At 44.2% G+C, this 17,850-nt stretch overlaps 1 protein-coding gene across 1 annotated transcript in view; it reads left to right on the top strand.

Annotated features, from left to right (window-relative positions):
- NUP98 (nucleoporin 98 and 96 precursor) overlaps positions 1-17,850 on the top strand; it is an 853,605-nt gene that overhangs the window by 46,631 nt on the left and 789,124 nt on the right. The window contains 1 exon segment of the mRNA XM_078658655.1: positions 8,372-8,475. Coding sequence (XP_078514781.1) covers positions 8,400-8,475 — 76 coding nt within the window. The 5' untranslated portion in view covers positions 8,372-8,399.

Genomic DNA, 17,850 nt, shown 5'->3' with positions numbered 1-17,850 from the left:
GGCTCACAAATTATAGTATGCAGAATGCCTCTTGGCTGTGGAGGTGCCACCGTCCCTCTTAGCAAGTACGGCTGACACTCACCGGCCTGTACTTCGCTCACCTCCTGCATGCGCCTCACCCTATCCCTCGATAAACATGAGCGGGGGGAGGGGGGGTGCAGCCCACTGATCCTCCAAGGAAAAACACCAAACTTCTCGAACTGCCAGCTTAAAAGAAATCTTCCATGAAGTACCATAGCTCGGCGGGTATCTGCGCCTGCACAAACATCGCCAGCAGACCGCAGGTTCGAATCCCACCCGGCAATATAGTGCGATGGAATATTGACACACACATGCTGACCTGCAACAGTCCACACACAGCAAGACAGTGTTGTAAAAGCGCGGTAAACAGTCAGACTGCCTCCGTTTGCGTAGTAGGGCTGGCACAGGGTCAGTCTCGCGTCAGAGGGGCCAGAGCAGCCGTTAGTGCAGGGAAAGTCAGTCATGTGTCTGAGGGTCTGCCTGAGAAGCGCAGCCGGTAGGGATGAAACAGTCAATAGCATGTTCCTTTCAAGGATACTAGGACTTAGGAAGAGACAGTCCAGGCAGCCCAGTGTTTCTAAACAGCCGAGGTAGTCGGGCACATTCTGGCGGCGTCTCTCAGAGACTGAGTCAGTGACTTTCTACGGGTTGCCTGCACCGTGACTGACAGCCTGCCTCGTCCCCAGCACACATGCAAACGCGAGGTGTGGGGTCGCTCACCTAGCAACAGCAGTAGGGACCCCCTGGAGGCAGGTCCTGGGTCCGAGGTGCTGCCCCTTGCAGGTGACACCATCTTCATGCAGTCCAGCACCCAGAAGAGGTGAGACAAGAGCCTGAACGCCGAGCCAGAATGCAGGAGACGGTCAAAGGCGAAGGATAAAAATAGTGCAACGGTAGGTAGAGGCCGGAGCCCGAGCAGTTCGCAGGGCGAGTCTGTCTAAAGTTTTAAAAGGGAAATAAAGTCCACGGGCCATCTCCCTTCCCCCAACCCCTCATTCCTGTCTGGTGCTCGCTGCTAAGCCACCTCTCTCCCCACCTCTCCCTTCTGTCCCTCCTCCTCTCTCACTTTGTCTCTCTCCTTCTCGTCAGCGCTGTCTCCATCCTCTCTCTATCTCTCTGTACCTTCTCTCTTCCTCTCCCCTCTCTCCCCTTGCTTATCCTCTCCCTTCTCTCTCGCTGCTGACCGCCTCCCTCTCCTCAGTCTCTCGACAAGGCGCTGTCTCTCTGCCTCTCTTGCGGGCCCCCCCCCCCCCCCTGCCTGTCACCCTGCAGTCCAGCTGTCTTCGGCACATTACAGGTAAGGCACTGAGAGAGCCGGCCGCCCAGATGCACACTGCAGCCCGTGCCAGTCCCTGCAGTGCACGCGCTCCGCATCTCCAGGCGTCGGAGGAGGAGCTGCTGGACAGGCTCTGCCTCTCCCTGCCAGGGCTTGCGCTTCACAGGCCAGGAGATGCTGGGAAGAATAAGCATTTGCAATGCAATAGGTCTCACAGTTGTGAGAGTTGGAGCTAATGGCATTGTAAATGGCAATGCCTTTTATTACGTGTTGGTTTTTAAAACATAAATGAAAGGCATTGTCATTTACAATGCCAATAGCTTAAACTCCCGCAAATGCGAGACCTATTGCATTGCAAATGCTCGTTACTTTAGGAGCCTGTAAGAAGTGGGTGATACGTCGATTTGTTTTGAGTGACTGCGTTTTTAGTTCTGCATGTGAGAGCTTGAACTTTAAAGTATTTTTGCTTGCTGGACTTGCACACTTAGACGTTGCTTAAAGGCAAAGCAGCCTGAATTATTTTTTTTAAACTTGTCTTTATTATGATCTATGTTTTAAGGGATGTGGGCAGTCAGCTAGCTTTTATCATATGATTTGGGAATGTCCTATGGTGCAAAACAGATGGGACAGGATTGTGACACATCTGCGGTCTGCTCTAGGTAAAACGGTCACGCTGACACCACGACTGGGTTTGTTAAACATATGGGACGCTACGGACCTTACAGAGACGGAACAACAGTTTGCGACGTTAGGATTCACTTTATTTAAGAGAGAACTAGCTAGGGGGTGGGGTAGTGCCAGGCCGCCAGGGGTTGCAATATGGAGTAGGGAATTGGATAAATGTATGGTGGCTGAGAAAGAAGTGTTTATCGCACGTGGGTGTCCAAAGAAATGGGATAAGAAATGGGCCCAATGGAATCTATACAGAGGTGAAATATGTCTGTCCCCATCGGTAGACTTAGAAATGCGGAGAGATAGAGGGAGAGAGCAAGAAATGTAATGAATCCCTGTATTGAATATATTGGTCACTGCAAAGGTAACTGATTGGTATTGTGAAATATCTGTTTCAATGTCAATGGTCGGTCACTATTGCAAAGTTAAAATAAAAAAAAATATTTATTAAAAAAAAACTTGTCTTTATTAACATCTGTCATGCAGAATACAAGAAACCTAAATCAGAATATTGCAGCAGCATTATATGAGATACACACACAAAAAAAAACATTGTCCATGAGATGTCCTAATCGCCCTTACCTGGCGGAGCCTTTAATCCATATATCCCTTCTATCAATGACCGTCTATTGTTTACAGTTGATCCGACTCAGTCCCAACTAACGCCCATGCCACTAGTCACTACACCACTCTGTATCCTCACTCAGCTCCTGCACCATTCTTAACCCGTTAAGTGCGTGCGTCGGCCAACAGCCGTTATGAGCACTAACTCGGTAGTGCAGCACACGTCCGTTGGCCGACACGGCCCCGCCCGCGCAATAGAACGCCCACACGGTTAATGGGTTAAATTGTTACGGTCCTGTCTTCGACAAGCATATTATCTGACTCTGCCATGCTTACTTTCCCTCCTGCGACCCTCCCAGATGTAGCTAATCAGCTGTCTTGTCCACTGTGAGTCCACTCCTGCTGGTTGTTCAATCTTGCCTGTGTTCCATAATACTTAACAAAAGGAAATATTTGTAGCCATGTTTTGATCTGGTGAATATCATTAGCTGAGGGCAATATCAAGTTTTATGTTTTGGAAACCTGTATTATTGGTGAGGAAATGACAGGTAACTCTTTTTTACATAGACATACGTGTTCACCTAAACAAGGTCCACTCTTCTGGCTTCCATGTAGCTAAACTATTTTGCCTGATCTGTCTCTGACCTCTGCTATATCTGCTTCCACCTCTCCTTACCCCTTTTTATGTTGAGCCTAGCGCAGCGCGCATGCGCAGTTCTATGGGGAGGCTACTTGTAATCACTCTAAACTTCTTGTGGATTTGACTCCTCCCACATATTGGATTGGCCTTTGCGTGTGGCATTCAATAATGAAAGCACGCAAATGGCCAAAGGTGGGTGCATGTCCCACCTCTTTGTTTACTGGTCACTCCCACAGCGTTTTGCTGTCTGGAGCGACCAAGGGCACCCAGGGTGTCCGCTGCATTCCTCGCATCCCACTGCGTTTTGCCTGCGGGAGCGAGCAGTGCCTCCTTGTTTCTCTTTCCATTCCTGACTCGCGCCTTCCTTCTTCCCTCCCCGCCTCCCTTCCCACCCTCCTCTTTGCTCCACGCACCTCCAGCAGCCCATCTCATGTTTTGCAGCACCTGCTTAAGGTGGCCCCCTGGCTAACTGTATTAATGGCAGCTTTACTCCGCGTGAACTAATCCCCTTCCCACCCACACTTCTGTAGACTCAACACTGCAGAGGGAACGAAACAAACCAATATCAGTTTGGGAATACTGCCGCTCTATTCATGTACTTTCGGCTGGTTTGCTTCAAGGTTTACCCTTAAAGTTCGTACGTGAAGCCCTAAACTTGAACTGCCTGGGGATGTTAAGGCAACTTAGAATGGCAAAAAGTGTAACTTACTTGTTTATACTTTGCCGTTTTGCGGCGTAAAACGTGAGAGCAGAGCATGTAGTTGTGCAGCTAGACTCTCAGCGCCTCGCAGTGTCCTCCAGATGCTCCATCTCATGGTAAATGGCATCTCTTACCAACCTTTCAAACACCTCTGGAAAAACACTTATAAGGTCCCAGAGGCGAGACCTATTGGCTATGCCAATGCTTGTTATTACTTCCCTTTCACTCTTCCTTTCAGTGCTCCCACCCAGCTTGAGGTCTAACAAGTTGGACTGTCTGCCTCCAAACCCTACTTGATTTCCTGAAGTCTCTATTCAAATGTTATACTTACTGTTAATGAAGTTATGTTAACCTAAATTATGCTGCTTATCGCACGATTGTCTCATTGTACAGACTGCTGATACCTCCACCTGGATGAAGCTACATTAAATTCAGAAAAATGCATGGCAGGGGACCTAAAACAACTCTAGTTTCAATTAATGCTTGTACATTGATAGAAACACTCCGAAGTAACATGCGAACAACACTCTGTCCTAAGATACCTGTAACTAACTGTGTAGGCTCTAACTAGGACTAAGGGGTGTTAAGGAAAGTAGTACTTTGGACTAAACCTACAACTTGAAAACCTGTTACTCACTCCAGTCACAGTACCTCACTACAGCTCAGAGGGATCATGGGATATAATAGATCAAGTCCATTAATAAAATCACTTGAGCATCATTAAAAGCAGTGTCTGGTGTGAGTATCTTTCCAACCTCTGTATCGTTCTGGTTGTGCTTCTCCTGAAAGTCTCCAGTTGCAGCCGGCTACGTGAAGAAGTATATTATCCCCAAAGGCTACTCTCAATTTTTTGGTCCCTGGCTTGGGGAGACAAATTGACACATTGTGGCTGCTTGTTTGCACAAATGCTGTCCCAGCCCCTGTGTTCTTCGTGAATTCTCGTGCTGAAATCTTGACATGAATGAGGTGAAATTACAGCCCTCAAAAAATGGCTTCAGTGAATATCCCTGTACCACTCTGTTTTGGAACATGTTAATTCCTCGAAGTTAATTTATTCATTTTCCCCATATATTTTTGTGTTGGTACATAGTAGATGAAGTGATATCATTTGATATACTGTGTTTTTGTTGTATTCTAAATCCAGTTACATTTTTAAAGGTCATAACTGGAATTTGTAGGTTCTGGAAACATGGTGTTATGGAGTTCAAAGCAATGCCTAGGTGTTTGGAGGAGGGCATGGTGTTAATCAATGTGTTACAGGATTGAAAGGCAGCTGAGTGTACAAGTGTTGGGTGAGGCTGAAGAGTAAACATTTAATCTTGGAGTGGTTGGGTTTAAGGAAGTTGAATGACATCTAGGTGTTCTGCAGGTCACTTATAATGGCGTTTTGGTATCTTGTGTGAAGATTTAGGAGTTATTAAATTAACATTCGAATGCGTATGTCCTGTAAGTATTTGTAAATGATGGTAACAGGATTCTTCAGCTTTGTCTGAGGTGACACGTGGCTGGTGAACAGGATTCTATCAATGCAAAATTTGTGTAATTGGAGAGGTGCAATTTGCCACTCTTGACCGAAGGTAGTTCTGCCAACCCAGAGGTTTGGCAGATGAATTTTATAGGGAGGTTGATCTTGGATTGTCTATTTAACGAACACTGAGCCTGAATGTTAATCATCCTGTGCTGAAGTACAAAGGGTTCCAAGTTAATGTGTACTCGTTTGTTATATCTATGTATGTTGATATTTTGTCAAATACTACCGCTAATATTTAGCTTAACGTCTAAAGGTGCTTTATAAATAAGTAGTGTAAAGGCTTATATAATGCTAGGGTGTCCAGGTTAAGAAGACTGGCAGTGTCCTTACTGTTTTTAGAATACCTTGCAACACAATGGAAATTTTGGCCATATATAAAGAACTGTCAGATCTTCGAATTACACCATAGGAGAAAGACCTGTACGAGTGGATTAATCTTCCCTTAAGGGAGTATAGCATCACTCAGGATTTGCTAATGGGTTTGTAGGCATCTAGTTTTATGGCACCATCCGTGTTCAACTCTAATTTAAGGGCCCTTCGGTGTGACAAATTGTCATTGATTAAAAATTCTGAAGACAATCAATCAGCTTGGGGTTCCATATAAAGAAAATGTTTAAATCTAGACTACCTAAGCTCGTTGCAGTAAATGGTATTTGCTCCTCCTATATTAAATAAAAATAATTCAGACACTGTTGCATTTTGTAGATGATTTGGAGAACTTAATAGAATGTTTTTGACACTTTAATAGACTCTGAAGTTAATCTGTCAAGGAGTAATCTTCCACCTTTGTGACTGACTATACTGGCTCTGACATGTGTGAACAAACCTGAATAACAATTTGTTAATCAAGTTATATCTATACTCCCTTATACCACCTGTTCATTGGAATTAGTGGACTGAAGAATCCTGATCTTTCCGGAACTACATCTTAAGTTTATATAGAAACGTGTCCTTCCAGTGGCACTAAACAACCAGCTAGTTTTTTGGGCTCGGCCTACGCATCACGAAGTGGGCGGAGCTTCGAGCTCCTAATGTTACAGGGAAAAAAAGGTATCTCTAGGGCTCTGGCCAGACACATTCCTTAGTGTTTTCTGGCATCTGCCTAGTGATTCGTCTTCGCTGTGCTGTGTATTTTGTAGCGTTGACGTGATAGGCTGCAAGTAATTTACGCGTGCCCGATGTGGCATATTCTGTGCGAGAACGAGCACGGCAGAGTGATTAATCTTAATTAGGAGCTGTCAGAGTGCCCGTGTAATGCAATCCAGATGGTGCGAGCGCGTTCACCATTGCATTGCATGTATCATGCGCGCGTTTAACATTTACCTTTCGCGCACGGCAGTCCATTCAAGTTTACTCGGCTAATTTCAATGTTTGAATAGCTGAAATGCTTTTACCGAAATTTAAAATGTTTGTTTGGAATAAAAGGTTTACAGTTTTCAGCTAGCTTGCACCTCCTTGTTTGAACACGGAATGTAAAGCGAGTTTGTTTTAGAGCACTGATGTGAGGTGATACTTCAGGGTCGACGTGGTGGGTGCTTCGGGCTGGCTTGCCAGTTTGTTTAAGTGGCTGACATGGTAAGTGGAATAACTAGGGAAGAACACGGTACCAGCTGTATATTTGACTGTCACTCTTAGCTGCGATAAAAATAAGTGGGAAAGTGCATTTTCGGATGATATTGAACATTCAACTCATTTCAACGGGTGGCGAGTTCAGTAAGAGGTAAAGAGTACGATTTTCATGGCGGCGCGGAGTGGCGGCGCGGAGTGGCGGCGCGGCGGCGCAGAGTGGCGGCGCGGCGGCGCAGAGTGGCGGCGCGGCGGCGCAGAGTGGCGGCGCGGCGGCGGCGCAGAGTGGCGGCGGCGCAGAGTGGCGGCGCGGCGGCGGCGCAGAGTGGCGGGGCGGCGCAGAGTGGCGGCGGCGCAGAGGCGCAGAGTGGCGGCGGCGCAGAGGCGCAGAGTGGCGGCGGCGCAGAGGCGCAGAGTGGCGGCGGCGCAGAGGCGCAGAGTGGCGGCGGCGCAGAGGCGCAGAGTGGCGGCGGCGCAGAGGCGCAGAGTGGCGGCGGCGCAGAGGCGCAGAGTGGCGGCGGCGCAGAGGCGCAGAGTGGCGGCGCAGAGGTGCAGGGTGGCGGTAGAGTGCAGAGTGGCGGTGTGCAGGGTAAACAGTGTGTGACTATGCAGGGTGACATTGGGAGTGTGCAGGTGAGCAGTGTGTGAATGTGTAGGGGCAGTGTGTGAGTGTGCAGAAAACACCACACACACATACACCACACACACACACACCACATACACCACACACACATACACCACACACAAACCACACACCTCAGTCTCTCAACACCACACACTTGTCACCACTCAACACAACACACTCACCACCACACTCACTCCCCAGGCTCACCCCCACAGACTCACCACCACACACTCACCAGCACACAGAAAACAACACACACAACAACACACCCCCAGCCGTCAATGAATGCTTTCACCATGCACAAACACCAACAACCATCATCCATCTGTGCACGCATTTACCAAGCACACACCCACCAGCCGTCAGTGCACCCTTCCACCAGGCACACACACCTCCAGCCGGCAGTGCACTTTTCCACCAAGCAATCGCAGTATGGTACACTTTACTTTTAAACATATTCATATAAAGCACAGCATGCCACCACTGGTAAAATTACAATTCAACCAACATACTTCCACTACACACCACATGCACACACTCCATAACACATGGCAAAAAGACATTGGCATTTACAATGCCATTAGCTCAAACTCAAATAAATCCGAGCCCGATTGCATTTCTAATGCTTGTTCTCTGCTGCCATGATCCCACTTTTCTCAATTTGTACCCTAATTGCTGAAGCTAATTAATTATTAGTGTGACCATTGTGATTCAAAGTTTGTTTAATTGTTTGGCTATAATCATGTTGATCAGTCTAATTTTGTTTATTTTCACAGATATATGACGCCATAATCTACTGTGAAGATGTTCAATAAATCCTTTGGAGCACCATTTGGTGGTGGCACTGGTGGTTTCGGGGCAACATCCACCTTTGGACAGAGTAAGTAACATTGTCTATGTAACATGGCTTTCTAAATTTATTTTATTAACGTGTTGATTTTGTTAAATAGTCCTATTACATTGATTCCCCAAAGTACTTGTTATGTTAAAACAATTTTTATAGCGCTACTAACACCTGAAGGTTTCTTGGCGCTTGTGCTGAAGAGACAGAGAGAAAGTGAGGGACAGAGCTAATTGTAGGCCTCCGTGAACAAAAATGTTTTAAGGAGGGATCTAAATCTAGAGTAGGAGGAAGGCAACCTTAGAGGGAGGGGAAGGGCATTCCAGAAAAAAGGAGCTAAGAAAGAAAACCTGAGTCCACCATGTTTCTTCCTCTTGAATCTCGGGACTGATGGCAAAGCCAGTTGGGACGAGCGAAGATTGCGTGAGGGGACATATGGGTGAAGGAGAGAGGAAATGAAAGAGGGGCCACCGCCTGCAAGAGATTTAAAAATTATGCAGCCTAATTTAAACTTGCAGCGACCGGGAGCCAGTGAAGACTTTTTAAAAGAGGGCGAACATGTTGGTGTCTGGGTTGTCGGAAGATGAGACGAGCGGCCTGATTTTAAATCAGCTGGAGTCTCTTGGCTTGGTAGTCAGGAATGCCTACGTAAAGCGCGTTAGCGTAGTCGAGTCTAGAAATGACTAACGCTAACAAGGCCAAGGTAAGGGCTTACTGTACATGTATTCTGCAATATGAAATCTGAATCCTAATTAAAGTTTAATGAATATTCTTGAATTGTTTTTCACTTTCTCTTGATCAAGAGCCTGCCAACTCTGTTGCCCTGAGCCACACAGTTTTTATACAGGTTATTTACTTAACTTATGTTGAATTTAGCATCAGTTGAAGCTTTTGATTTGGCCAACATTTAGCTCGCACTCCTTTATAGAGGCAAACATGCTACTAGGAATCCACCTGTGTCTAGTGCCTCGTTATTAATCTAATATTGACGTATTAGGTTTTGTAGGGAAAGCCATCAAGCTTAACTACTTGGGTAAATCTAGTAGTCCTATTGGCTTGTGCTGTTGGAGGAGAATATTGGACTAAGAAATGGTTTTGTTGTAGCCAAAGGCTTGGATTTGTTTTCTGGTAATTGTGTTTCTCAACTAATCTTTGTTCACTATTTTTGTGATTTTCAGAAGCATATAATCTATTAACGCATGCACATACAGTTTGCTTGAGTAAAAATCTGTTTGTGTTTGAAACGTTTCAATATACTCTTTTTGGCTTGAGGTTGAAAAGTAATTGATGTATCCATCGTTGTTGTGAAGCATGCCCTAATTTTAGTGCCCAGTATGTTGTTGGGAGCAAATGCACCTGAATTATTTATTTTTTAGGTCGAGCCTAGACGTGCAAGCAATGCGAAGCATTGCTTGCTGTCTGCTCGACAACTATTGTTGTCTGTTTCTGGGAATGTAGACACGAGTCGGACGTGCGCTTTTCCAGTCTCAGTTTTGTCCGCGGGAGCGCGTGCTGGCTGCTTGCTGTGTGTGCGCGGTGTCAGTTTCGCTTTCGCTGTGGAGCCTGGGCTTTCGCTGTCTAGCTTGAGGCGTGCTCTTGTAAAGTTGGTATGATTGCAAACATAATACAACATAATAAATATGCCATGTGTAATAGGCTTTAGACATTCACGTACACCTTAAAAATAAAGTCGGCATTTTATGGAGCTTGAGCGCATTTGTGGCTTTCAATTACCACGGTCGACTATGCTCAGCTACAATCATTATTTCAAGGGCTGCCTCTGAATTAACACGCTCACTTTTAATTATTTTACAAACTACGTTTAAAGTAGAAGTCGACAACACCCGCAAATGAAGTCGGCATTTTATGAAGCTAGAATGCGTTTGTTTTCCATTACCACGCCCTACTATGCCTAGCTGTCCTTGTACATTTGCCATGTGTAATAGATTTTGGTCATTCACGTACAACTTAATAAAAACTAAAGTTGGCATTTTATGGAGCTTGAGCGCGTTTGTGGCTTTCAATTAACACGACTATGCTCAGCTACAATCATTATTTCGAGGGTTGCCTTTCAATTAACACGCTCACTTATTTGCTGACATGCCCTTACTGCCCGCACGCTTAGTTATTTGCTAACACGCCCCAACTGCGCCTATCAAGAGTAATTATTTTAAGAAGTACGTTTGCATTAAACATCAATAGCTGCAAACAACGTCTTCTCGTTGATTAATAAAAACGCCGTTCCTTGAACTATACGATCACTAATACGATCACTAATAATTTCATGCACGATAAATACCATACTAACTTCATTTATAGTACAAGTAGTTAAGATCCAAATTAAAAAGCGTTTCTTTGACTGCCTTTCAATTAACACGCTTATGTTTGTTCGAGGGCTGATTTTCAATTGCCCTGACTGCGCGTATCAAAAACAATCATTTTTAAAAATACGTTTCAATTCTTATTTTTCTAATGTAACTACATTTGTGTTAAGAGTAAGCAACATTACAAAACAAACGTGTTTCTATTTTTTGCTAAAATGCTGCTTTTTCGTACTTTTACTGTTAACTCCATGCGCCAACATTCACGCACAACTTAACTTAAAGCCGCCATTTTAGGTAAGGTTCGTACAATCTGCAAACACAAAACGCACACACATTCAAGCATTCGCACTGCTGTTCGCTGCGTTTTTGTGTTTAGAACTTTTTTTAAACGTCAGTATGCGCTTCACACAAACAGCATAGCACGTGCTCCATACATACAGCATGCCCCACTTACCAGTCAGAGTAAACTTCTGTAGAAAGCGTCTGCAAGTTCTGCTCGTTCACACAGGTTGCAACACGCAAAGCTCCGTCAGCTCACAAGAACTTAGACACTGCCACGCGCTCTATCCCCCGCCCATGTCCCAGGCAAAGTTAACAGCACGCATGCTCAGTGCATAAGCGTGTGAGCACGAGCAGCTTGCAGTTTTGCTCTCAGCTTGCTTGTTATTTTTTTGCCATACATATATAATCGCAATGTTAACGTTACCAATTAAGCTTAAGTAAAGAATGTAACTTGCTAGAAATCAGAACGCAAAAACGTCCCAAAAAAACTTATAAACAGTTTCCTTTATGCTACCAAGCGACATCACGTACGCAGCTTCTTCACTGTTTTTTAGTTTTAGAGCTGCGCCACCTTTTGAAAGCAATTATTCGGCGCACGTTTCTTTTGCTTTATCATATTTTTAATCTCCTATGGAGAGATTGCTTTAGTGCTCTCTGCCACCTCTTCATGCCTACTTTTATTATTGTAGCTTGTAGAGCGCTTCGCTACTTTCAAGCACAAGTGTCTGTCGCTAGTAGCATAAATCAGAGTAAGGCAGATTATCTAGCGCTAGAGAAGGCTGACAAGCTAGATACACTAAAATGTCTGTAAGCAATTCCTTTTGGTATCTGCCACAGCAGAGAAGATTTTCTTAGGGCCACATTCAAATAGCAAGTGTCACTTTTAAAGCACCCACTAGAGCATTCAACCTTCCACATATTACAATGACACAGCTTGTACAAGTGTTTAGCGCTTGCATACAAACTCTTACTCAACATTAATCAGTTGCTTAATTCATATTCAACTGTCTATATATTTTATTTCAGAGGTGTACAAGTCACTTTTAGTTAGTTATTATTTACTATTAGAGATGATTAACATTTTAACTACTTTGCAGCTTTCTTGCAAAGGCCCATACCTCTAGCTTCTCTAACTCTACTCTGTTCAGCTTTTAATCTTGGCTGCAGTCTGTGCTTACAGCAATAGAACACCTTTATTGTAAGTGTGTGTGTGTACACCGTTAACTATCAATACTTCCTATGTGTAGAACTAATGCGCTCCACTGCCTGCTGAGCTCTGCATGATCCTTTAATAGCTGTCTTGGTGCCAGTAAGCAAAATGATTTTCACCTTACATTTCAACAATTGTTTTGCATCGAACAGAATTCATGTGCAACACTCAGTAACACCACTGCACCAACACAACACCACTGCACCAACACAACACCACTCTGCACCACCTCAGCACCATTACAGTACTACCACAGTACCAACACAGCACCACCACAACACGACTCAGCATCACTACAACACCACTCAGCACCACCACAGCACCACTCAGCACAACTACATCACTCAGCACCACAACATCATCACTAGTTCAAATATATTGCCTCAATGTTACAAAAAGCTACATTACAAATGCTATAAGTGTAACATTTGCCAAAATTATAACTATTGCAGTTGTAAATGACAAAGCTATTAACTTACCTATTTCTGAACAACAAAAACATAGATAGAAATATTGTTATTTACAAGACCAATAGCTCAAAACTTCCTAATGCGAGACCTATTGCATTGCAAATGCTTGTTAATGCATAGTGTACTAGGCAATGGTTCTAGTTAAGGTGGGTCTTCCTTACGGGAAATGTGTGGATCCAAACCACTATATTTTACCTTAATTTCAGAGCAAATTAAAAAAAGAAATTATCCTCAGATTTCTTCTCTCTCCATCACAAAATGAAATGTGTTGGAGCTGCAGTCTAACACAAATCAAACTATATTATCTGTAGGGGTGGGCGGAATTTGCGTAATCCCGTTACGCAAATCTCTGCGAAACGGTAAAAAATCTCCGAACACGCAGAAATTCCACTAACACGCAGAATTGCTTATTCACGATTCTTTTTTACTGTTCGTAATTGCTGTGTGCGTGCTCGGGGGGGAAATATCTCGCGAACATGCATTTGAGAACTCGAACAAGCAAAATATTTCGCAAAGTCGCAGAACGCAGATTTTTGGGCAATTTCACGTTCTCCGCGGAACGCGAAATTACCCAAATTCTTCAAATTCCGCGAGTGGAACGGAATTTACCGTCCAGGCCTAATTATCTGCCTTAGCACCTGTGTTCTTTTTGTAGACACACTGTGGCATACATCATGCATGCGAAGGCCTAGAAAATGGTGAGTCTGCTTTTGACCATGCTGCTCAGCATCTTGCCGATGCTCTGCAGCCTTGCCAAAAGGAATTGTTGAAGCAAGTAGGTCCTAAAATGAGACCGGTTGACTTTGGTAATGCTTGTTTTTGAATGCTAACAAAGACTTTTATTTGCTAGACTTGTTATTTATAACTGATTTTAGGCACTGATGGGGGCCAGACGGTCCTAATGACTGACTCTTACAGAATCTGCGTTTTCAATGGGGGAATTTTCCTTTATTTAGTTAATGCCAATTCAGTATACGATCTCTGTCGAACAAGGACTTGTAATGAAGGCAGTGGTTTGATTTCATCATGACTTGAATTTTAACTCTGAAAAGGATTTGCTGCAAAGTACAATCACAAGGCCAGCAATTCAAGTTAGTATTTGTGCAAAGGCCACCTTCCTTAGTCTGAGCCCGCTGTTCAGGATGTAATGCATCATTTGTTTTTTATTAAGTTTTGAAAAATTGCTGAAAGAAAAGTGAATTCTTAGAATCGCCATTAAAAAAAATATATATATTTATTGAAAAAACATGAGTACAAAACAAGAGAAAGCAAGGCACATGAAACAAAAAGGCGATAACATCTTGACAAAATCAGCGACCAGATATAAAATGAATACATAACATCACATGTGTGCAGGGGAAAGTAACAAAAACCAATTATAACCAATTTGTTGATTCAAAACAGAAGGCCTTATAATCGGGGTGAGAGACCAGAGCGTACTGGAACCAACCTGGAACCAAAAGGAAAAAAATATTTTAAAAAATAAAATAAGGAGAAAGGCTTTATATATCCAAGTAAGTCATAACTGCACCCCAAATTTGCCGCCCCAATTTCATTTTCCGCCTACCTTTCAGAGCATATAAGCTATACTCCAAGTGAAACATAGCAAGGAACCTTGCACTCCAAGCCTCAAATGATTGGGCATCCTTTTGTAGCCAACAGGAAGCTATACACAACCTAACCACAGCTGTGGCTACAAAAATCAAATAGACTACATTACTGGGTACTGTATCTGCAGCTGCTCCCATCTCTACTCCCAACAAAATCTGTATAGGTGACAAATGTGTAGGTGCCCCCAAAATTTCGGTTCGAAACTTATCCACATGTTCAAATAACCTCCTTAGCTCCCCACATAAGTTAAAAATAATGCACCACATCAGCAGCTGGAGCCCCACATCGAAAACATTTTCCCTCCTGGTCCCCCCTGATTTAGCGATTTTTATCAGGTGTAAGATAAAGATAGAAAATAGTTGCCTCATCCCATGACTTAGGAGAGACACCAGTCTGTGCTCGTCTAAATGTAGCTAACATATCCTCCTGTAAGACTCTGAAAAAGATTTTATAAATCTCCAGCGGAAGTTTATCGGGGCCTGCCGCCTTTCCAGCTGCTAACTCATTTAAAGCCTTCTCCAACTCACACATCGTAATAGGGGCCTCCAACCTCGCTGCTTCCTCCTCCCCAAGATCCTGTTTACAGTACCGCTGTAGGAGTAGATCACCTTTTTGCCCATCATACTGTTCACCGGCATATAATACTTCGTAAAAGTCTTCAAATACATCCAGTATACCAGTCTCATTCTCAACACCTCCCACTAGAATCTAGAATAGAATACATTCTTTGAGCCGCTTCCTTTGATCTAAGTTTTTGGGCCAGGCACCTGCCACTTGCCTCCCCATACTCATAATTCAGTTGATGCTTGGTGGCATATTTCTTGGCTGCCTCTTGGCTCCAATGAAGATTTATTTTTGCCTTGCATCTGGCTACTTCTGTTGTAAGTTCCCCAACATATATGCCAGCATGTATACCCTGCACAAGCAACTCTTCAGCCAGTGTAAGGCCCTGATATAATTCCTGTAGTTTTAGCCCCTGCTGTTTTTGAGTGTATTGCCCCCTAAAAGAAGCTTTGAAGGCATCCCAAACATACCAGTATCCGTACTCCCCCCGATTTAATACGAAAAAAAGTAATGATCCACTCCTTCATATACGATAATAACTTTTATTCCATAGCAATTTCCGATCAAAAGAGAACCCCTAGACTTAGATGCTACACCAATGAATGATACAGTTAAAACTACCGGACAGTTGTCCGAAGTAACCCTTGGATAGTCCTGGATACACGCGCCCTTCAGAAAATGGTGCGAATCAAAGAAATAATCCAGCCTCACCAATTTTTGGTGTGGACAGGAAAAAAAAGTATCCGGGGTCAGTACCCCTCAATAAGGCCCATGCATCAACCAGACCATGTGCAGAAATCAATGATTGCAGCACCTTAAACACTTTTGGTTTTGTGCCAGTGTACCTATAACTGTTATTGCCCAATGAATTGGGCAGCAAATTTATGTTTAAATCACCACATACGATTACAGGAGTTGGCCATAACGCCAACTCGACATTGAGAAATTCTAAAATTGCTGCCTCATCTGAATAAGAGCCATATATAGAACACAACGTGAATTTCAATGTCCCAACAACACACTCTGCTATTACCCATCTCCCAAGTCCATCCGTCAATATCCTCCCTGTATTAGCAATATGTGTTTTTGCCAAGATTATAACCCCCCCATGCCCCCCCCCCCCCCCCCCCCTAGATGTGCAAGCCTGCTTGGTACATGCCACCACATTATACCCCAACTCTTCTCTTAGCCCATACTATGAGTCTCCTGGAGACACATCACAGAGAAGCATCTGTAGCTCATTTGCAACCCGCTGCCGTTTATTAAGATGATTCAATCCCCTGACATTCAGCGTGCCCATTCTTATACCCTTAACCACCATTTATCTCTACTGTGCCCACACGACAGAAAAACCTGCGCCTAGCATACCAAGCTTTCATACAATAAACAGAAATGTACTCCTGTATTAATTTTATTTTTTTCCCCTTCCCCATTCCCCCCTCTCCCCTCCCCCGTCAACCAACCCACCCCATCCCCACCCTACACCACCCAAACCAGGGCGTAAGGACCATGTCCTCAGTGATGGAGAGTAATTGTACACCGCCCCCTCCCCCGCCCCCCCCCCCCCCCCGCCCCCCCCCCCCCCGCGTGCCCCTCAACCCAGCCTCCACCCGTCACCGCACATCTCTTCAACTGGAATACGACCCTCTTCCGATATTATCATTCAAAAATATTATGCATACAATCAATTGTGAAGAAAAAAAGCCTTACATTTGTAGTTATATACCATCCTGACTAATGAGTACACTGCCTTCATGACCAAATATTATATTCATACTATGCTCATAATCAACCTGCAGCTGTATCGGAAGAGGGGAAACAAAGAAAAAGGAACAAAAACCAGCAGAGAACATGAGAAGTGAAATGTTAAAGAATAAGGTGCAATAAATTGACTGCCCAATGTCTTCAAAAAGTCTTGCGCCACAGCCTCCGATGTAAAATACGGAGTCTGTTCTTTATACATCACCTTTAACTTGGCGGGATTGAGGAGGAATGCCTGCCCACCTTTGTCTTGAAAGAGTGAAATTAACTGCCTCATTTTCCACCTTTGTTGCACAGTGGATGAACAAAATTCGGGGCGTACAAAAAATTTGCATCCCTTGCCAGACCGGCGCCTGTCCGGCCGCGCCAGGTCATAGACAGCCTCACAAAGCAGATAATTATTGAGACAAATCAGAATTGCTCTAGGATGTGCATTCACCTCTCCCCTGGAAAAACCTTTTCTCCTACGTTGTACAAATGGAAACCTAGGCGCCCTAATGACATCTGTTTTCCAATGCCAGTCTTTCAGGTCAGGGAAGGCCTCCTTAAACAATTCAAAAACGAACTGTCTCACATCCTGCCCTTCTTTAGACTCAGCTATACCTAAGACACGTAGATTGTTGTGTCTTGATCGGTTCTCCAGATCAGTTAACTTCCAGTCAACATCCGCCTTGGTCTTCTGTAAAATTTCAATAGCTGACTGTTGTTTGACCAGATAGTCCTCTGCACCAGAAATGCGCTCTTCTACCTCCACTACCCTGGTGGTTATTTCTGCACAGGACTTTGCAATACGGCATACAGTATTGAAAAATTGCTGAAAGAAAAGTGAATTCTTGCAATCGCCATATTGACACGTATTTTGCATACCGTTAGCATTTGCATAGATTGCACAACTAGCAGCAGTATGTTCTGATATACATTACACCAGCTACAGAAATTCGATGCGCAGATCTTTTGACGTGGCATGCAACAACATATATTTAGTGGAGCTATTTACCCTTCCATTTGCATTGTTTACTTTCGGCTGTGCGCTTAGTCCAGACTATACTCTCCCCTCTGACATCTATCTTCTCCTTTCCCTCCTCCTCTGTTTGGCACATTGTCCGATACGACTGGTAGGCTGCCTAGGTACTTTTATGCCTGGACTTATGTGGCATTACCTTTCCATGAATGTTGAAAGCATCTTTGTAAA

The sequence above is a fragment of the Lissotriton helveticus genome, chromosome 8 (assembly GCF_964261635.1).
Source record: "Lissotriton helveticus chromosome 8, aLisHel1.1, whole genome shotgun sequence".
Classification (NCBI taxonomy): Eukaryota; Metazoa; Chordata; class Amphibia; order Caudata; family Salamandridae; genus Lissotriton; species Lissotriton helveticus.
The sequence above is the reverse complement of the archived record's forward strand: the minus strand, read 5'-3'. Positions and strand labels throughout refer to the sequence as shown.